Raw genomic sequence first — 22,185 nt, 5'->3', positions numbered from 1 at the left:
GGACGTACTGCTGAATTACGCATGGACTGAATCCATCAATCAATTAATCAATTAACTAAGATGTTTGGGGAGTGTTTTCTCCGTTCTTATATTAATGGAAATGTAATGCTTTTAGTTATGTAATTCAAGTTGAATTCTTCTTATTCTTCCCTCTATGATGTAACTCAGAAAAAAACATCTTTTCTTCACTGTAGTCAAACCAACTCTGTGTGATGCTCCGCAAATGTTGTTGGCCGACCTATCGCCACAGCACAAACGTGATGTTCCCTTTCCCTCCACGCTCAGCCTGCTAGACTCTTGCTGCTTGTGGAACATCTAGGATCAAGCATTGCCTCCTTCCTAAACTCATTCATTCATTCATTCATTAAATAAATGCTTATTAATAAGCAAAGGTTAAGAGGCAGGTGCCATGCTGGACACCGGGGACAGTGCAAGGAGGGACGTTTGAGGACAGCGAGAGCACACTGTGGGTCAGTGGGTGCACAGAAAAGGAAGACTGAACACAGCCGGAAGGCAGGATGTGGAGAGCAAAGACACACTCACGGAAACACAGACCGTAGTGGGACCAGCTGCTGCTTCTCTGCTCACAGACTGTTGTCTTCACCTTGACAGGACATTCCCTGCTGGGACCCCACAGCCAACTCTGCATATTCTCTGAAGGTCTGTGGTCTGTCAGTCCACTCCCCACATATGTCCAAACCAAGAATCATTTGTTGGGGGTTAATTAGAGTAGAATCATAGTAAGGAACTTGGGGAATCTCAAGGAATAGAATCTCAGGACAGCCGTCCTGAGAAATGGGAAGATTCAGGCTCTCTCTGTCTCTCCCTCTTGTTCTCAGTCTGAGCCTGAGTATTTGCTGGTTTTCCTTTTTCTGCAGACTAGCTTTGCTCCATGGATGATGTTTCCCTGTAAATCAGTCTGTGCAGGACTTTGAGGTCCAATGGTCTTAATTCTAGTTTCAAGCTTTGATGATCTTATAAATCTTGTCCCAACATGGGGACAGGGGGGCTGGAGGAGGCAGAGAGCCACAGCCATACCCCTTTCTTTGCTTGAGGGGCCAAATCTGGCTTTGCTTCTTGGGTGGACCAGCCAGAGCATTCTTGACCCCTAGTCCTTGAGGAATGGAAGCCCTCCTGTGGTCTCCAGCCTCACTCTGGGACCTGGATGAAAATTCTCTCCAGACACCTCCCTCCTCCTGGTTCCCTAGCCACTTCCTACGTGACCAATCTAGATTACTTTCCTCCTGTGATTCTCTATTCAGTCATCGTAATACCTTAATCCTTTCCCTTCCTCACTCACTTCTCCCTGACCTCCTTCGAGCTGCCGAGACACTCCCCCACCCACCACCTGCTCACCGCTGGGTCACCTATGAGGGCTCCCACGCGCCCGTCCCAAACTGTCCGTGCCGCCAGCACACCACGTCCTGCCCGCTGTGTCAGACACGCTGATGTGACTGTAGTAATCCCGGGCTCTCACTGAGAGCAAGAAGAGGGAATCCACACTCACAGGTTCTGACACACCCGTTCTCCTGCTGGATTGGACGGACGACCGCGAGGCTTCGGGTCAGTGCTTGGATGGGAACAGACGCCTCGAATACGCAGCCCGTCTGGAGGCGAGCCTCGGACCGGCCCAGCAGATCCTTCCAGCCCCGCCCTTCCAGCGGCTCCGTCCTTCCCCTTCCAGCCCCTTCTCTTGTTCTCCCTTCCCCGGCCGTCCAGCCTTGCCTCTCCTTTCAGATGCGCCCAGAAGCCTCTCTCTCCCGTCCTCTGCCACCGCACTGGGGGAGGGGCCCCGTCTCGTGCCTGGAGCCCTGCAGGAGCCTCCCAGGGGCGCAGTCAGTCGGAGCTGGGGGTGCCCTTCTGGTCCACACTCACCCCGGCTCGGTCACTTCAGAGTGAAAACCGGCCTCACCTTGGCCTCCACAACCCCACCTGCTCCCACCCCAACCCTCCCGCCTCCGCCCGTGGCTTCTAGACCTCCCACCCCCTCCCACCTCCTCACTTCACAGCCACACGGAGCTCTGTCACCCAGGGCGGCGAGGTCCCTCCTTGGTGAGGCGCAGGCGGCAAGGACAGGCCGTGGAGCGGTCCCACGAAGGACGCGTTCTGTGCCGCGAGGAAGGAGATGGCGGGGAATGGCTGCCAGAGCCGCGTCTCCCCACGGGGCCAGTGGGTTCCTTTGATTCGGGGTTAGGAGGAGTGTTCAGCATGGGGCGCCGGGCCACCGTACGTGGAGGTGGGCACAGGGCGGTGCACGCGGACTTGGGCAACATGGCGACACATGCGTTGTGTGCGAATGAGGCCTGGGCTCCTGTTGGGCGGGGACGAGGGAAGTACAATGGGGTAGAGGTGACTGTCGGACACGTCATGGTCCCTCCGTGCAGCTCTGAGTCGGCGGTGGCGTTCACGCTGCTCTAGAGAGATGGGCTTAACATCCTCTTGACAGTGGGGGTGGGGCAGCGGGAGTCTTGCTGGTGACAGTTTGATCTCAAGAACACTGTGTGGCCTGGTTCAATCCAGCAAAGGCAACTCAAGAACCTGCACTAGATCCGGCAGGACTGTCAAAGAGCACTGTGAGCTGGACGATGGATTCTTGTCCCTGGTTCGGTCAGGCTACTTGCTGGCCAGCTAGAGACGGTTCCTGGCACCCCCCCTTGTTCCCTTACGACCCTTATGGGGCTTCCCACCCACTCCTTTGTTCTAACAGCTCTCAGGAAGCTCGGCCAGACTGTGCCAAGGCAAGGGAGACCGGCCCAGCTCACGGGGAGCAGTCAGGGGCTGGAAGTGACGTGCTGTGTCCCGAAAGCTGCGTCTCGTCGTTCTTCTTCCAGGGAGGAAAGCCCCGCGGATTCTGCTGCGACCTCCCCCACTTCCGGCCTCCTGCACTGGCCATTCCCTTAACTCTCGGTTTTCCCTTCTTTCCAGAGCGTATGTTCTTCGCACGTGCGGTACAGGGTATGTAGATTCTATAATTCTGGTTCTTATCTGCCTGCCCCGGGCATGCAAGTCCTAAGAAGGGGACATCTTTGATCTGTTACCTCACGTGGTCCGTGTTGTGAAGGGTGAGCCGCAGGGAAACCAGCCAACGTCTCCTCCCGGGCCTGCCCTCCGGTTCGCCCCAAGGCAGCGGTGTCTCGCCAGGCGGGAGACCCCAGCGCGGCAGCATCGCGGCCTCCCCCAGCGCCGCAGGATCTTGACCTTCTGAGGCCTGCAGACTGCGGTCCCGTGACTGCCCTCATGCGTTTCTCGCTCCCTCACGAGGATGTAACCTGCGGCTGACGAGTCACGTGGCTGCTGCGGGCTGAGGGCACGGACAGAGACACACCTGCGGCACGGTCAAGCGATGACAGATGAGGGCTTTGTGGGGGAGCGGACGCACGGGGACGTTCAAGGACGACATTGTCACTTTCCGATGTGCAGCCTCTCAGGGAAACTGAATGGCGGGCCTGTGACAAGTCGGTAAAATTATTTTCAGGCCTTCAGGAAACTCCCCGTGACCTCACTCACAAGTCATCTCAGCCCCTCAGGAGGGGCAACATGCGGATCGTTTACGACTCCCCGTGTCCCTTCCTGGGGGGTCGGGCTTTGCGGTGATTTCTTAATGGACGAATGCCATCGACGCTCCATCAGCAGCTTTCTCGAACGATGGTGGGACTACTGTATTGGTAGAAGGCCTCATGCCTGTGGGCCTGGATGGTCATGAGGTCCTCCAGGGCCTGCTTAGCTTTCCCCGTCTCCACACGGGGAAACAGCAGCGCTTGCAGGAAGGCTCAAGTCACGAGTCTGACTTGTGCGTGTCCGTGCCCTGCGCCCCTCCTGGGTCAGGCCTGCCGACCCGAGACAAAGCTCCTGCCCCATTTCCTCCATTGGCCCTCGCTTTGCTCCCTTCCTCCTGCCATTAATGACATCAGTGGGTCAGTTCATGTCAGTGCTTGGAGTAGGGGCCGCAGAGACGGTCGAACATAAGCCTGGGATCAGGCAAGTGCCTAGACCCCTGGCTCTGGCACGTCCTGTCACCTTGACCCGAGGACAGGGCTCAGTCCCTCCTAGTGGCAGCAACCCTCTTCGTGAAACTGCTTTAATACCATCCGCCTTGTAAATGAGAATTAAAAGAGAGAATATATGTAAACTATTTGCTTCCTTTCTGCATTAGAATAGATCTGGAGTTTCTTAATGTCGAGGGCAGCTTTATTTTTCATGCTTATTAGCACAGTTTTACTTGTATCATAATTAACATTGGATTTATAAACCACTTACATCTTCAGCTTTCAAAAGACTTGACATTCCACTCGCCCATCTTGCTGTTCCGTTCACTGATCCAGGAAGTGTGTGTAAAATGATTACAATCACTTTCATTAGCTCTTTGGTTAATGTTTAATGGATTCACATAGTGAAAATTTGAAATAGCCTGAAACATTTAATACTATTTGCATTCACAAATATTTTCATCAACACTTCACAAATTACGATTATGTTTTTGAAATAGACAATTCTTCCAAATAATCCAAATCTATTAGTGCAGACTCGAAATCAAACCGAGTATTTCTAGGCACTTAAGAAACTCTTGTTAATATAGCGAAGCCAAGAATTGAATTAATTCTACTGAAACCCAGGTTAGCAAGCTAAGCACTTTCCTAGAGTGAGCTCCCGCCAGTGTCTTCTATGTGAGGGAAAGCTGCTGTGTCCAGTTACCACCGCGACGTTTCAGCACCTTCCATGTGTCCTTCCCAAGGCCACTCCTCACAGAGGGCTCAGCCCAGCTTGTGTGACATTTGGCTCCTGAGACTCTGGAGACGGGGATTCTGTACCGTCTTCATTCCGTATTTTCTCATCGGTGTGACACCCACCGCTCTGGCGGTCTCCTGCCCAGTTCCCATCTAATCCCCAGCTTCTGCTCTCATCCCCTCACCCCCCGATCCGACGGCACTCCCTGTAACGCGGCCGTGCTCCGCATTTCCTGGGCAAGAGAAGTCAAGCCAGTTCTTGAACATCATCCTGGGATTCAGCAGCATGTCACCGCGGGGCTGGACTTGCCCCAACATGGGCTGCAAGGCTGGTCCCTGGAGCTCGGCCTCTGCTCGGTGTCAGGGAACATGGGTTCCCGGCCGGTCAGTGCACACACACACGCACACACACACACACACACACACACACACACGCACTCCAGTCCTTCTGGAATGAGATGGCTTGGGGTAAAGGGCAGCAGGGAGCAGTGGCAGGTGGGTGGTCCCCCGTCGTCCCTCGTCACTGAGGATAGCGGGGGGTGCGGGAGAGGCCAGGAGTCAGACACAGACACAAGAACCTTGGCCTTGGGGCTATGGGGATTTAAGCTGCCGGACTGAGCAGAATGGACGTGCCCTCTTTGAGGTGGGGCAGGTCGTGCATGGCACACGCCCAGCTCAGACCGAGTCCAAACTCAGCAAGGTAAGGCCGTCCCCACTGGTTTACTGCCCGTCGCTCTAGACAAAACCAGAGCATGGTCTTGGGAACCAGGAAGAACGACATCAGCTCCCGACTTGGCTGTGTGCAGCGTGACCACAGCAGAGTCCCCGAGTCCCTCTAAACTTTCACTTCTGCCCCCGGCGGAAACAAGCCAACAGCGCAAGCCACCAGTAGGGGACCGAGGAAATTAACGGTTTCGGAGAAAGTGGCCAATAGAAGAACGGCGCCTGCGCTAACGAGGAGGGGACGCCGCGGAGTTTCAGGTGGAAAGAGTGAAGAGCACGGGGGGGCGAGGTTCGCGGCCGCTGGTCTCACTTCAGGAGACGCAACGCGCTAATGTCCACGTGTGTACGGGCGGCTGGAGGGTTGCATCTGCGTGTGCTCGTTCTCCCTGGACTGTGCGCTCCATGAGGATGGGGCTGTCACACCAGCCCCTGAGGAAAGGCACCAGCTGGTGGGGACAGGTGTGAGGAAAACTGACTTCTCACCGTGTTTTCTGCCTTTCAGACATGTGGCCACTTAGTACCCCTGCAAAAGCATAATCCAAATAAATTCAGGGAATTTATAAAACAAAGAAATGCTCAATTCCGACCAAAATACTGCCATGTATTAGAGTTCTGTTTTACAGTCTCCCACACGGTCTCTTCCATGCTCGCCGTCCTAAGGACGGTCTAAATGCTGACCATTCACAGATGTGTATCTCCTCTCTTTAAAACAAAATTGAGGTACGATCGACGGACCCCACTGGGTTTGTTTGAGGTGCACGAGGAAGGACTCCGCCTGTGTCCACGCTGCACACAGGCCCCACAGAGCAGTCCCCGGAGTTTCCGCGTCACCGTGTTTGAGTTCAGACTCACTCACTCATGGCCTCGTTGGGCATCTCACGGACGTTTCAAAACTTGGCAAACCTCAGCCATTCTTCCCCATTCTCACCCTTTCCTCACAAAGCTCTGTGTCTCCGAGCTGTCCCCTAGCCCAGCACATGGTGCCATGGTAGGTGACGTCTGTCCTCCTGCTCTAGGAAGCTCTCTGGGAACGGTGCGGTTTTCCCTCTTCTTCGAACCCTCTGCCGAGTCCTGCTGTCTTCCGTGTTCTCGTCTGACTCTGCAGTGTGACCGCTTTTGCCTGAGCTGTGACCCCCTCCCCCGGTTCCCTGGCCTCCCCTCCAAACCTCCAGGGCCATCCCCTCAGAAGTCCTAACACGGCCCAGAGCCGGTGACCGTCCTGCTAGCCTACCGAAGATGTCGATGGTTTCCCCTCAGCACCTGTTAGGTTGACGGTCGTACGCATGTATGTGTGCTCCTTTGCATACGTTCTTTCTCACTGACTATGACCTTGATGAGGGTAGGGGCTGTGTCCGTTCACGCAGGGTCACTAGGGTCCTATGCCTACACCCCAGCACGGCTTGGCCTGGCACTTGGAATACGGTGAGTGCATCATCATCATATGAACGGACCCGTCGGGGCGTGAACGAGCTCTTACTGTGTGGCAGGTGCCGTGCTGGGCGCCTGACCTAGGGCCATGAGTCTCTCTTCGCAGCAGCATCTGACCATGGGCTTCGAGCATGGACAAATAGAAAATGAGTACAAGAGGGTATTTCCAGGTGTGCATGGACGTGAGCAGATCTGCTGCTAGGGCAGGCGGGAGGGCCCCCCGAGGGGCTGTCCGTGGAAGGAGGAGACGAAGAACAGGTTTGGTTTCCTCCACCTGACAAAGAAAGCCTATGAGCGAGGTGATCTGTGACAGTCACAAGATTCTGCGTTACAGTGTTTTCTCGAGCCTGCCCTGCTCGGGGACAGCTGGCCTAGGTCTTCCTCCCAGGATGTCTCAGGAACACACAGGATGTGTGGGAGGTGGAAACAGGGACACTGGCTGGTAGGACACCTATGGAGGGCACATGGCGCGTCCTCTACTGGTCCTGACAAGCCCATGGGGCGGCAGCCACCATGGAGACCTGAATCCTAACACACGGGCCCAGGATCTTGGCCTGCCTCCGATCTGGTCCCCACTGCACCCAAGGTCGTGGGGACAACTTCTTCTCAAAACAAACAAGATGATGATACAACTGACCAATTCTCTTTATTAAATAACAAGTACATAGTCTATATACAGTAGCTGGGCTGGGCCACGAGCGCTCTCCCCTCCCCCGTGGGGGCCCCGCGGGACGCAGCCCCCGCTCAGCGGCTCGCCCCGATGCCCGACACCGTGGGAAGCAGCCGGCAAGTCGAGGATGTCGCCTGAGCGTCGTCCCCACGCACGGGAGAAACGGACCGTCTGCGCTCGCGGGGACTCCGGGCAGGACTAGCAGCAGTGTCCCGAGCCGTGGGGTGCTTCTCGGCCTCTCAGCAATTCAGCCAGCTGCTGCTTGCCAGGGTGTGGGTGACTTTCATTGCGTTGGGGTCAAACTCCAACTGGGAAGGTCCGCTGAAGAAATAGTAAAATCCTGGAAATACGGGAAAGGGAACCTGTGAGATACTGTTGCAGATAAGCCAGCTTGGCAACACCCAGAATGCAGAATGCCAGGCGATGAGAATTCCGGTGCTTATAGGGTTTTACTGGGTGCCGGATTCCGGAAAGCGTTTGATTGGGTTGTTTTCTCACGTCTTCCTTCAACAGTCCCATGAGGGACGTGCATCTAAGTCCGCCCTGCAGATGGGCAGGGGGAGGGGCGTGCAGGCTGGCCCAAGGTCCCTCGCGGAGGACAGGCTGGTGACAGCATTGCCTTCCAGCTCTGTCCGACGGCGAAGCCAGGCTCCACTTACCACGGTATTCTGCTTCCAACCAGGCAAAATTCTCTGCTTCTTTGGGAACCATGAACTCTTTATTTTCTTTTTTCCCAACAGTCCTCCTCCCCTTTCCTTCCCTGAGGGTCCCTTCCAGACCCAGAGAAGCATGGAAACCCCTTGAGAACACCAGGGCCCTTCAAGGCTCGGCCATCCTGGTGCTCAGGACCAGTAAGGACCACCAAAAAGGACCACCAGCCTCCACTTCTCTCTCCTCGAGCAGGAAAAAGATACAACTGGTTTAAAACCCCGGGTGCACAAAGAAGCAATGATTTGCAACTGACTGGCGTGGGCAGCGACTGACCACTTGGGGACATGTCACTGGGAATCAGTAGTTATGGCAGGATAGGGTGAGGGAAACGTCACCACACCGCGGGAGGGGACTCCTCTGCCCGCAGGGAGATCTGAGAGCTCAGGTCAGGACGCAGGGAAACAACCCTGAGCAGTTTGCTGTTTTCCGCGCACACGAAACAGAGATGAGTGCCCACCGATCACATCCATGTGCTCTAGAAGTCATCATAGACTTGGCACGGAATTGGTAAGTAGCGATTTGGGGGAAAGAGGAAGGAGCTGCTTAGAGAAAACCTGTCATTACACAGGGCACCTGGGGGCTCCGTCACTTAAGCATCTGACCCTTGGTTTCGGCTCAGGTCGTGATCTCACTCACGAGATCACGGCCCCCACTGGGCTCTGCGCTCAGTGCAGTGACTGCTTGGGATTCTCTCTCCCTCTGCCCTTCCCCCACTCTCTCTCTCTCTCAAGTAAATAAATAAGTCTTATAAAAAAAGAAAATTTGTCATTAGAAATTAATCCAATTGTCCCTCCGATACCCTAGAAAGTTCCCAGTGCCCCGTGACCAAACAAAAAGTATCTCCTCACCAAATGCTTCAAAAGCAGCGTCGACCTTCGTGTCCACCCCTGGGAAGTCTTCCGCTATTTGCCTGGGGAAGCCCGGCTCCATGGATTGTCTCTTCTCGTCAAATCTGCACCCAGTAAAAGAAACACAGCACGGCATTGCACAGAAGCCATGTGACCAGAAGCCCTAAGTCATGTCGGGTTTACTGTGGCATTCTGGTAAACTTTCCAAGTATCGTAAATGAACGTCAAGCCGGTGAGACACTACAGAAATATGGGACTTTAATGGGACTGCAAACACAGCTCTTAAAACTGTCTCTCCCCTGAAGCAGAGGCAACATCCGGATGTCTCAGATGTCTGTTACCTTCTCGAGGCTGGATGGAAAGAACCTAATCATCTTTCTATCACAAAGGCTTGAAGGTACGGACAGATGAGTTGGCTCATTCATCTCAAATAAACGAATGTCAAATTCTCTACCGTATGTGGCTTGTGCGTGTCCTCCCTACCCTGCACGTCTGGATTTCCTCCAGCAGCCTCCTAGGGAAGGGATGGTGGAGACCAGGAAAGCACAGGGAATGTGTTGTGGGCTCGTTGGCTGGACCATGGTTGGTCCTGCCAGTCGTCGGGCAGATGGCCCAGGCATCGGCGTCTGTGTGTCCTGGGTTCTGGCCGTAAACCCGGACCACTGCTGCTCACTGGCCTCTTAAAAACAGCACTACTGAGCGGGTGCGGTCGGGGGTGGCCCTGAAGCATCATATGGCGAAGCTGGAAGCATGAGACAAACACGCAGGGAGGCGGTGAGTGGACAGGCAAGGAATGCTAAAGTGTGGCCCGGATTCCCAAGGCTTCTTTTGAAACAAAACACAAGCCCATCTGCATTTGGAGTCCAGCTGGGAAGCTCCACCGGGTGGTGGGGCTTGAGGCAGGACTTGAAGAGGGCGTGCACTGGCCAGAGGCAGGGGGCGGGGTGCAGAGGTGAGAAGAGGCTGTTCAGGCACAGGGGGGTGTGGTCGCAGGGGGAGCTCCGGCCTGCGGCTCCCGGGCTCAAGCTGGGACCGAGGCAGAGGCCCCTGGGACCACCTGAGACCAGCCTTGCTGCCTTTGAAAGCGAGTCTGTCCTCGTCCTCCGTACACTGGGCGGGGCGGGGGTGGCTGGGCTGCGAGTGACCTGGGGGTATCCTTGGAAGAGGATAATTTCCCTGCTGAGGCTCCATACAAAGTCATCCCAGCCCCGTCTTACCGCCAGTATTTTTCTCCTACGAAGAAATACGTTTTCTTCTTTTCTTTATCAAAAAGGGCCGCATCAATTTTCCCTACGGTTGCAGGAAAACCCAGGGTGCGGATGCCTTTGGGATAACCTGCTTGTGGCTCCGTTCCTCTCACGGCCCAGAACTGACTTCCTGTTAAGAAAAGTCATTTGGAGTCTTGCTGAATGTATGACAGTTAAGCCTTCGAGTTTTAAAAATACTTGTCAGCACCTTTGATTTTCAGAGTAAGGATTTAATCCCCAGCTCAAAGTGGATTTTTCACAAAAATGTGCGGATTGAACAACTGAACACAAATGCAAAGAGGGAATTTACAACTCTGAGTGATTTATATCCCTACTTGCATTTTTATTATCTGTAAAATATAAATAAAATAACACCAGACCCAGCTGTTTCTTCAGAACTTAGAGTGACGAAGGAGACACAATTTGTCAGAGTAGAGAAAACTGAAGTTCTATTTACTTTTCCTGCAAAGGGGTTTATTTCAACGGGTTAGAAGAAATTAATGTTTCATAGTTACCTTTAAAAAGGAAAACAGTGTCCTTGCTGGTGTCTTCATATGCGGCATCCAGGCCTGATGGGAGCGACGACCAAAACGAAGAGATCAAATAAAATCCAGGTTCAAGTGTCCTGAGGGATTTGCGCCAAAAATACCTAAAATATGTAGAAGAGGAAATGAAAATTGAGAAACAGACCTTCACCTTTAACGTGTTTTTCTCCCTGTGGTGCCTAATCCACCCGCCCCACCCCCTCGGCTGCCAGGCTCCAGGGCGGGCAGCAATCAGGCAGGCTGTCAACGGGAAAAGATCGTTTCTCTCGGGACGCTCGCCCCCGGCCTCCTGCCCGAGGATTCTGGCGTAAGATCTTCTAGAGAGAAGGTGGCTACAGCCCATGCAAACCAGTGTGGGCATCACAACGCTGGTCACGTTTTCAGACGGACAGACTGGTGTGTGTATGTGTGCGTGTGGGTGTCAGTATTTGCTGAATGACTGTGGAAGCGTCTACACGCGTCCTCGATGGTGGGTGGCGGCGGGAGCCGGTGTGGCGAGGGAGACTGGCTCCTGGCTTCCCTCCCACGCGCGCAGCCTGAACGTGTCGCCACGGACATAGTCTGCAGCCGTAGATGAGCCGGTTAAGGATCATGCCCTCCCGATGCTATCTTTAAAGGAAGCAAAGATAAAACTCTAATTCTGAGGTTCGACCTGAGCCTCTGGAAAAGCAAGCGTGGCTTATAGCGACAGGAGACAAGCACGGGAGGACAGGCATCGAATCAAGCCTTGGAAAACGAGCGGGAAGCTTTTGGGGAAACATGGAGGGTGAGTCACGAGAGCTCAGTGATTTGAAGTTCAGAGAAAACGCTTTGCTCTCAGAATTTAAAATCTCCCTCAAGTCTCCGTTCTCCTTACTAAACTCTGAACGTCAGAAGAAGGAGAGGGAAGTGGAATCTTCTGGTCTGACCTGTCCTTAAAGAAGAGGATTTCTCCCCTCAGGGTGCTGACTGCATCGAAGGACAAAGCAGGGTCGCACGCGGCTGGGGTCCCCGGTTCTGAAGGCACAGATTCCGTGGGTGCCACGGGGTCATCTGGGGAGCCAGAGGGTGATCCTGAAGGGAACAGATGTGGGGAGGCAAACAGAGGGACTGTGACGCTATCGTCCATGTGAGTGCTTTCCCAGCGCGCTCAGGGGCTCGAGAGGAATTGCAAACGCGTCGTGCCGCGTTTTCAAGCTCTCCCGAGGACCGGCCCTGCAAAGCTCCGTGCCCGGATTGTGCGGCCTCGCTCACCGTACAGGGACTGGATGCCGGCCACGTCATCTGGAGAAAGGCGGAAGCGGGCCAGGTCCGTGTGTGCGCTGTAGACTGGGTACATCAGAGCGCGGGGGTCGGCCGAGTGAAAGAGACCCAGGGAGTGGCCAAGTTCGTGAGCAGCGACCAGGAATAAGTTGGTTCCTGTTTAAGAAATCATAAACAACGGTTACTTGGTGCGAATCCATGGACGTCCTCACACAGGTCAGCTGTGTGTTCTCTCGTTTTCTCCCTGGAGGCACGCGGGGCTTCCTTTGCCTGGTGTGTGGTTAACGGGCCCACACTTCACGGCAGGCCAAGTGTTTTTCAAGGCTCTTTCTTGAAATCAGTCTTTGAGACAAAATGTCCAGTCATGTCCCCACCCCGCTCTCCTGTCTCAGGATCCTAGCTGAGAGCCAGCTCCCTTTTCCTGTGCTCTGGAGGGGGCCCAAACGGCTTGTGTAGCTCATCCATAAATGTTTCTCTTCATTTGTTAATGAAAAGCTAAACACTGTTTCAACATATTAGTGTTTGCCAGTCATGGCCTCGGTTACATGAATCACAATTTATTCATCTCGATTCGGGAATCCTGAGACAACCACGGTCCTAGATTCCCCATTGGAATGCTGCCTGCATAATTTTCCTCCCCAAGATTGTTACTATCAAGCACATATTGAGTCTGGAAGTATATATATATTATATATAATATATATTATATATATATTATTTATATATATTTTATATAATATATATATTTAAATATATATATATATTTTTTAAAGATTTGGAGTGAAAGCAAGCACAGGCAGACAGACAGGCAGGCAGAGGCAGAAGGAGAAGTAGGCTCCCTGCCAAGCAAGGAGCTCGGTCCCAGGACACTGGGATCATGACCTGAGCCGAAGGCAGCTGCTTAACCAACTGAGCCACCCAGGCACCCCTGGGTCTGGAAATATTAGTAAGGATCATTGACATAGGGTTTGCAAGATTGGTCTCAAAGATAGTCTAATCATGCTACCGTTTGCCATGAAAGAGATCTGGGCCACACAAACACTGGCTATATTTACATTTTTTTCCTTCATATTATTAAAAATAACCCAGAATACTGAAAATCGGAAGTCATCGGGTAATTATATTTGACAGGCTGAATTTACTTTTGCAAGTGTTATTTGTGTAACTTGTGATCCTAGTACAGTCCTCATTAGAGGCTTTGCAGAAAGAAGTTGTTAATTCAGTAGAATCACAGAAATTTACCGAGCACTAACTTCACATTCATACTCCCTATGGAGAGTCTGTTTGAGTTTTGATTATAAACCCCAGTGAATTTCAGAAGCAGTATTATTTGTTTTAGCCAATTTTTTGAGAACTTTGGAAGCCAATCCTCAAAGTATACAGTTATGAACTGACAAATATTCTTCCACCTAAAAAATCTGGACACTATATTAGGGGGCAAGTGCTTTCCCTCAGAACTAGTCTATAGAAACTCTTGTTAACCTAGAGATAGTAAAATGCTGATTTACGAAGAAAACCTAAAAAGGAACCTCAGTTTTTGAAATTTAACTCTCATCTCCCTTTTGAAGAGTAAAGAAGAAACAGCCCCCAACTGGATATAAGCAATATCCAGGGCACCGTCCCTTGGGTATCTGCCACTCAATATAATGAGAGAATATTCCCGAGGATGGTTCTGAGCTCACCCTAGAAACACAGTCATCAAAGAAATACTTACTGATGTCCCCACACTGTGCTTACCAAGACAGAGAATAAACTTTTCAGACATGTGCAAAATAGTTAAAACAAAAATACATTCTACTAATTCTCGAACTATTCAGGAAGTATGGGACACCCCACTTCTTGAAGATTCTGAGCTATTAAGAATTTTCTAAATCTAAAGAAAACCCCCACCGACGTCATCCCGAGAGATGTGTAACCAACCTGAAGTGTCCCTTGTCCACTGTTCATCGTCGTCAAAGTGGGCGTCTCCAAAAATGCCAGGGCCGGGCGGGTAGGCATGACCCAAAACATTTCCAGGTCCATCAAAAGGGCTAAAGTCTCCATGATCTAACAGAGAAAGTGTGTTTATTGGAAAGATAGGTAATTCAGATCTCTTTGGAACACCCTCCCCCAATAGCACCTAGATAAATTGATGCATTTCATGGCTTTTGTGGGTTTTTTTTCCTTTGTTTTACCTCTAACTGCGAAGGAGATCTTTATGTCAGCCTCTCCGTCATCAGCCCTGGAGAAGGTCAGTGGGGTCACCTCCTGCCAGAGGCCCAGGGCTTTCTCAATGGCAGAATCAACAGCATCTCTTGGCAAATCCAACGTATAATTTATAATCCTTTAAGAGAAAAATTGAAGATGTTCTTTTCTCCTGTGACAGTCATTAGTAAAATCTGGGTAGTATGTGAAAACCTCTTTCTCCCATTACCTGTAGGTAAGGTGGGTTTTCCTCCACTTGGGCATGCCAGGGAAGGTGGTGAAGTCGCCGACATCGGGAACGCCACACCTGGGCTTACGCATCATCTCCAGAGTGTCTGCGTCCAGCTTCCCCGTCACCTCCAACCCGAGGAACTTCTGCATTTCTCGGATTTTCTCAACGACGGGACTACGGTCCCTTCTTCTAACAAACGGTTTCGTATCTTTTGCAAGTTTGTAGTATTTTTCCAGGTATTGCTAATGGGATATTAAGTAAAGTTTTTATGTCATACTTTGATTTTTAGCCTTTCGTAGTAAAATGCAGCTGCTGACTCAAACTATCTGCAGTATCTGTCTGGTTTGCAGAAATCAAAATGAGTGTCCTGTTCAGCTGCACTCTCAGTTAAAGACTCCTTGCTTCTGTTCTGCCTTTGTAGCCAGATAATGTCTGGAACCTGGTCTACTCCCAAAGCAATGAAAATGAAGCAGAAAACCAAGATAAATGTCTTTTAAGGTAAAAGAGGAACACAGAGCACATAGGCTTCTTTGGGTGTAATTCTGTATTTCAGGCCCATTTATTAACTCCCTCGACTTTCTACTTCACGCATCTCCCGGAGACCTGCCCTAAGAAGAAAGCTGGACAAACCCATGCATCGAGACACGACACTAGCAACATAAACACCAGCTACCTGTACATTGGATTAGACGTCCCAGTGGGAGATACATTTAATTCCACTCTCTATCTGTTACTCGAGCACCCCGGGCCCCAGCAAGTCCTGGGAGGGATGGAGCCACCAGTCACCTGAACAAGCTCGGTGTTGTCCTCGTCCTCTGCAGCCCTGTCCGCTGGGTAGGCTGAGCACACAGCCACACAGAGCAACAGGAGAGCTGGAAGGTTCTGCATTTCCACGGGCTCTTCTTGGCTCTAAGTCGTTGTGGTGCTCTCTGTCTACCTTCTCCTGGGTCCGGTCTCTGGAGCCCTGACTTTTATAGGGTGACAGAGGTGGGTTAGGTCGCCCGCAGCGTGACTCATGATTGCTTTCATCCGAACGACAGCAGGACCATGTCCAAAAACTCCAAATCTGAAGTAGGATGATATAACCTACTTTACTAATTTCTCTCAACCCTTCCAATTTTGCAAATCATAACAGTGATTAAGCTCCAGGAAATGCTTCCTGTCTTCGTAAGAAGAGAGCTGGGGCATTTTTTTTTTTTTTTTTAAATTCTGGGGAAAAAAGTGCCCGGAGTTTACTAGACCATTTGTGTTTGTGTGTTTGAGAGGAGAAATAAGCTGACTCGGTAAAAAGTCAAAATTGGTTAGAACATATGAAATGCGATCTTATTTTAAGAAAAACAGGCTTAAAATCAAATACAATGAGATGTAAGTAAATGACAAGCCATGCTTACATCGCTCAAGTGCACACTGTTAGCTTTTGTAGTAACAGAAGGAAGAATATCTAGAATAAGGTTGGAAGGGAGAGTCTGTGTTTTGAGCCCTTGACTTGAAGTCTGTGTCACTGGTTTCTGGTTGGATTTGTTAGGAGAAGGCTCCCGGGCAGGACAGAACTAAGACCTCGAGGGAGGAGGTGTGCCCTTTCTCCTCCGGCTGGTCTTCCTTCTGTCCCAACCTGGGAGCGGGTCGCAGACCTGCAAGCACCGCCCCTGCGAGCCGGCGGCTCGGAAGGAAGCACCTTGTGCCAGGACCAGCTTCTCCGTCATCGTCCCTGCGGCTCTAATCGCGGTCTTTCCCTCTCTCTCCCTCCTCCCTCAAATCATCACAGATACTTCGAACTTCTTTTTTTTAAATATTTTATTTATTTATTTGAGAGAGAAACAGAAAAAGAGAGAGGAAGGGGAGCGGCAGAAGGAGAGGGAGAAGCAGGTTTCCCATGGAGCAGGGAGCCCAATGCGGGGCTCGATCCTAGGACCCTGAGATCATGACTCGAGCCGAAGGCAGAGGCTTAATGACTGAGCCACCAGGATTGTGGGTGAACTTTGAACTTTAAAACAAAAGCCACCCTTAGTTGCCTCCCCCAGGGTGCTTACCTGTTTTCTCTTCTCTTTTCTTCCCTTCCTCGTCCTTCCTTTTTCTTCCTGTTCTCGGCCCCGCAGAGCGCTGGTCCCGCCAACAGTGCTCGTAGGGAAGCCTGCGGACATCCCCAGGGGAGGGAACTCAACGTTTTACCCTCCTCCCGCCACCTGCCCCTCTTCCTCACCGACCTTGCCTCCCTTACCCTTGGAAAAACAGAGCAGAAAAAGAGAAAGAAATTAAATGGGAAAGAGCCAAGTTTACACTTACGAAACGTCTTAAGTGAACATTTTTTATTCACCACCATGCTTTGTTTTTTCTTTGCTTATTTGTTTGCTAAAGAGCAGAACACTCGGGAGTGAGAAACTCAGTGAAACGATGAAGAAAAATGAACACTTAATAAGTGCAAGTTTTGTTCCCTGCCTTTGCATTTCTTGTGCGTTTTCCTTCTTTCTCAGTATCTTTGTACGTTCTGAATGAACACCAGAGCGATCTCGTCCAGCGCGCGTCACAGGTCCAGTGAGAAGTCTCTGCCTGGAGGTGACCAGTTGTCTGAAGCCTGGGGCTGTGCGTCAGGGCTAAGCATCTGTTTTTAGACTAGAGTCTATCTAAAGACATCTCTTCCTTTAGGGGAAAGGATTTGGGGCTTGTGTCGATTGAAATCAAGGGGAAATGCTTGTCCATCCTGATGTGAGGGTAGCCAAGGGGGCAGAGTGGAAACAGGGCTGGTACCGGGAGTGAGTTCGGGGAAGGCTCGAAGGATGGAGGCAGAAGTTGCTAGGGACCATGGTCTCTGTTCCTTCTGGACTAATGTTTTCCCTGCAAACATTTTCTCTTGGATCATGTCTAATAAAACATATTTCAAGTTCAGAGGGAAACATTACAGATACCATGTTTATTTTCCCAGACATTCAAACACAATTGGAAAAATGGGCCATGTTGTTGCTCCTGGAATAAATGCAGACTTTTCTGGAAGTGTCGTGCCTAAGGAAGAGGTCATTATTTATTTTTCAGTGGCACCTCGGACCGCCTTGTGCAGACTGTTCACGCAGAGCTGGAGTGCGATGTCCCCTCCCTCACCGTAAATTCTCGGTTTTCCCCGGGCTCCTAATGCTGAACATGGCACCCGGAACCCAGCATAAACTGCACACCCTAGTACTGCTGAAAGAATTAATAATCTACTAATTATGAGTGAAAGTTTCCCAGGAAAAGTCAAAGAGGCGAATGAAAAGTCAAAAAAACTTCATCAATCATGGAGATGTTTCTAAATCCCCTGATCTTACCAAATACCCTATTAACTGAATTTTTTTCTTTTCTTGACTTTGAAAAAGATGCAAGAGACCATCTTAAGTGTGTCTAATGAAGAATAAACTGAAGGGTTATCTACACCTCTTCCCCATCTCCATGTCTGTAAAATTCTCAGACGGCAGCATCGGAGCAACATTGCATGAGAGAGGATTTGCATTTTGTAGATTTAATTTTAAAAGACAATGCATTGTATCTTAGGGTTTCTGAACTTGGAACACTCTTATTGGAGATATCTATTTACTTTTATTTATTTTGCATGTTGATATAAGTTCACGTTCATTACATTGAAAGTCTGGGTGTTAAATAATATCAATGACTCACGTATTTTTTCGAGTATTTTAGTTTTGAAACTCATAAACCCTAAGATACAAAGTAAAAGACTGTCCATGAATCTGTGTTATCTCTGCATAATCTAATCCAGTGCTATTTTTGGGTCATACTAACTTGAATAAATGTACTCTACAGTAAATTAGTAAGTAAGTAAATAAAAGTTCGAGAGGTAGATTACAGAGCAGCTGAGCGGGAGAGAGAAGGAAGAGAGAGTAACTACACCAAACGCAGAGGGGATCTGTGAACACTGGGGAGAAACTTGGGCTTTTCCAGCGCAGGGACGAGAAGGACCATCCGGCAGGATTTGTCGCACGGCTGAGCCACGGCGGAGCCGGGGAAGGGCGGGAGGCGCAGAGCGGACCCGCAGGGCTCCGAGACGCGGCAGGACACTCAGACGCGAGGAATCCAGCTTGGACTCAAGAACAGCATCGGTCCAAGTCACAGCCTCTTTGACAGCCTCCCCCGTTTGTGTCTCCGCTCGCCGCGTTCTCTAGGACTGACACGACTGGGTAACACGGGCGCCTCCACCTCGGTGACGCGGTCCTCTCTCCTGAGTCTGAGTCTCTGTCTTCCAATCCTTGCGTCCCCAAACCGAGAGCAAACGCTTGCAGACCACAGGTAACGCAGAAACATGGAGAGAACAGGACCCAATGACTCTTTAAAAGTAGGAAGGAAGGAGGGAGGATAAAACGCAGGCAGGAGGGAAGGAAGACGGGAAGGGTCTCGTCCGGCAGGGCAGGGCGTGCCCAGGGCGTCGAGGGAGGGGCTGGCCCGGTGCTCTGCCCAGGGAAGGTGTCCCCTGCAGGACAGGCCACCGAGGTGCGGATGGGGAGGGAAAGGCAGGAACAGCATGAACGCTGATGCAGAGTCAAGGAAGCTGAATGTCTGTCAGGAAAATGACAGAATTCATTTCCTATTGAAGTAAAACGTGCGTGGAGATAGTGACCAAAAATGAGAAATGAAGTCGTGGGCAGACAGGCTGGAACTCATTCATGAAAACCCGCTAGTCTCTGGCTAAGATGTTTCGTTTATTCTGTGGTGATGGAAAGTCATGTCTGTATACTACGTTTTAAATAAAGTTTTATATATTTCAGTAAAGCTTCATATTTTTAGTATAGGAAATTACAGAATATAGAAAAAAGTAGAAGGTAGAAAAGAGATCATAAATAGTCATGCACAAGGAGGAAAACGATGAACACTTCACTGTGCTTCCTTCTAATTTTTACTTTTTTACATCACAGTGATCAGGGGAAATTATAAAAGTGCATCTGTTTTTCCACAATTCTGAATCTCCCCAGCCAGAGAGGAGGACTAATCAGGCAATATATCCTCTCTGAATCATAGGATAAAACATGTTGCTTACACGTTTTTTACATTCCTCAAATTATTTTTTATTTTTTGCACTTTTATTTTTATTTTTAAAATTTTTTATTATGTTAAGTTAGCTTCCATATAGTACATCATTAGTTCCTGATGAAGCTTACAGGTTTTCTTTAATCCATGTTTTTCATAGTTGAAATCCTACCCTATACGCTAATCTTCATGGCAGTTTGCCGCAGAAATGTCCAAACATCTTAGCTGGAAGGTGAACCAGAGCAGAAGAGGAAATTAGGAACAGATCATCTAAGCACGTGGATGCCTCGGTCTTCTTTCGTTTATGAGAGCATAATGACTCAGATCACTACACAGGAGTGGTAAAAATGTCGCAATCCATCCCTGACATTCCTTGGTGGTGGCAACGGGCTTTGTGTGGCTCCGGGCAACTCTGGTATTATGGAAAGAAGGAGACTGTTTTGTAATATTCTTGGCAGAGGTACCGCGATTGTGCAAACAGAGGAACACGAATTAAGGTTTCTAGTGGTTCTCCAACAGGCGGCATGTTCCATCTGATTGTACAAAGTGTCACTCGAGAAGCACGTTTTCTGATGTGAGGGTCACCATGAGCCCAGAGGGGGACTGGTGGGAGCAGCCGTGTGGGGCAGGCATGGTCCCAGACTTCCGAGCTCACCTGCAGGGCAGCGTTCCATGGGAAACGGACTTGTCAAGCACACTGTGGAGAGACAGCTCTGTTCCACTTCGTAGGGCCTGCCCTATACATTCTGGAGATATTCCTTTTGAGTCAGTTGGCAATAGTACGCTTTTATGTAATTTTCTTCCAGGGCAGGTGCCCCCATGTCTGAGCACATCCTTTGTTGACCTTTCCTGCGGGACGTGCCTCGGATGGGTATGAAACAGGTCACAGATTGTTTTTTGTCTCTTTCCAAATCAACACCTCCCCAGTAGAGACGTGGCTTCTGCACTGTCTAGTGGGCAGAAAGTACTAGAAAGCAAGTGTCCTGGTGCCTGAGCACACGTGAGGAGCAAAGTCTCTTTCTCATTCCTTCTGATTACCAGAGTTCCCAAGGTTTCGTAAGACATAGATGGGCCATCAAATCTTTTCCAATACAACTTCACCATCCCCAGAAGCTGCAGAATAATTCATTTTAAAGCGGGAGACTTTGTCTTCAATGTCACAGCTGTTGGGTTTCTTCTTATTGTATGTGCGAGGCTGGGCGGGCTTGCTTCAGTGACTACCGGCCTGGGTCTTTCTTGTTTTCCTTCTAAAGGAAATGTCTATTGTAGAGGCAAGTAAAAATATAGAGGCAGATAATTTCCAAATTTCTATTTTGGACCATAAATTAAAGCACACCCTAGTGGCTGCCCTTCGACTGGCCATATCCATGTGTCACTGTGGACAATGACGACAGCATTTGCTCACATTAACTTTCTAGAAAAGGATTTATTCTTTTAGTGTAGTTTGGTTTTGTAGCAAAATGGAGGGTGGGTACAGAAACTTTCCATGTACTCCCTGCCCCCAAACATACGTAGCCCCCCAGGAGGAACCACCCCCCTCAGAGTGGTACCTTTGTCACAATTGGTGAACCCACACTGACATGTTGGTGTCACTCCAAGTGCATCACTTATTGACATGGGGCCCACTCCTGGTGCTGTACAGCCAGCAGGTCTGGACAAGTGCATGATGACCTGTGTCTCTCCTGATGACATCACACACGACACCTTCACAGACCCAAGAATCCTCTGTGTTCCCTTCCCTTCCCCAACCCCTGGCAACTGCTCATCGTTTTACTGTCCCCATGGTTTTGCCATTCCCAGAACATCATATAGTTGAAAACACAGTATATAGCCTTCGGATTGGCTTCTCTCAGTGACATGCATTTAAGTCTCTATATCTTATCATGGTTTGATAGCTCATTCCTTTTTTATTTTTTTTAAATTTAATTTTATTTTTTCAGTGTTCCAAGATTCATTGTTTATGCACCACACCCAGTGCTCCATGCAATCCGTGCCCTCCTGAATACCCACCAGCAGACTTTCCCAACCCCCCATCTGTCTCCCCTCCAAGACCCTCAGTTTACTTCTCAGAGTGCACAGTCTCTCATGGTTAGTCTCCCATTTCCCCCAACTCACTTCTCCATCTCCACATGTCCTCCATGCTATTTGTTATGCTCCACAAATAAGCAAAACCATATGATAATTGACTCTCTCTGCTTGACTTACTTCACTCAGCATCATCTCTTCCAGTCCTGTCCATGTTGATACAAAAGTTGGGTATTCATCCTTTCTGATGGAAGCATCATACTCCACAGTGTGTATGGACCACATCTTCCATATCCATTCATCTGCTGAAGGGCATCTTGGTTCTTTCCCCACTTTGGTGACTGTGGCCATTGCTACTATGAACACTGGGGCACAGATGGCCCTTCTTTACATCTGTATCTTTGGGAGTAAATACCCAGTAGTGCAATTGCAGGGTCATAGGGAAGCTCTATTTTTTATTTTTTAAGGAATCTCCACACTGTTCTCCAAGGTGGCTGCACCAACTTGCATTCCCACCAACAGCGTAAGAGGGTTTCCCTTTCTCCACATCCTCTGCAACACTTGTTGTTTATGGTCTTCTTGATTTTGGCCATTCTAACTGG

At 50.1% G+C, this 22,185-nt stretch overlaps 1 protein-coding gene across 1 annotated transcript; it reads right to left on the bottom strand.

Annotated features, from left to right (window-relative positions):
- Positions 1-7,732: 7,732 nt before the first annotated feature.
- Positions 7,733-15,484, bottom strand: LOC122913960 (stromelysin-1). Its single transcript, XM_044260605.1, has 10 exons — positions 15,341-15,484; positions 14,552-14,796; positions 14,313-14,461; positions 14,059-14,184; positions 12,130-12,294; positions 11,805-11,949; positions 10,867-11,000; positions 10,322-10,481; positions 9,105-9,208; positions 7,733-7,885 (listed from the first exon to the last, which is right to left on the bottom strand). Exons 1-10 carry the CDS (start codon positions 15,440-15,442, stop codon positions 7,785-7,787), a joined length of 1,431 nt encoding a protein of 476 aa, XP_044116540.1. The 5' UTR covers positions 15,443-15,484; the 3' UTR covers positions 7,733-7,784.
- Positions 15,485-22,185: the final 6,701 nt, after the last annotated feature.

This window comes from Neovison vison, chromosome 7, assembly GCF_020171115.1.
Source record: "Neovison vison isolate M4711 chromosome 7, ASM_NN_V1, whole genome shotgun sequence".
NCBI classification, from domain to species: Eukaryota; Metazoa; Chordata; class Mammalia; order Carnivora; family Mustelidae; genus Neogale; species Neogale vison.
This window is presented reverse-complemented; position numbering and strand designations above follow the sequence as displayed.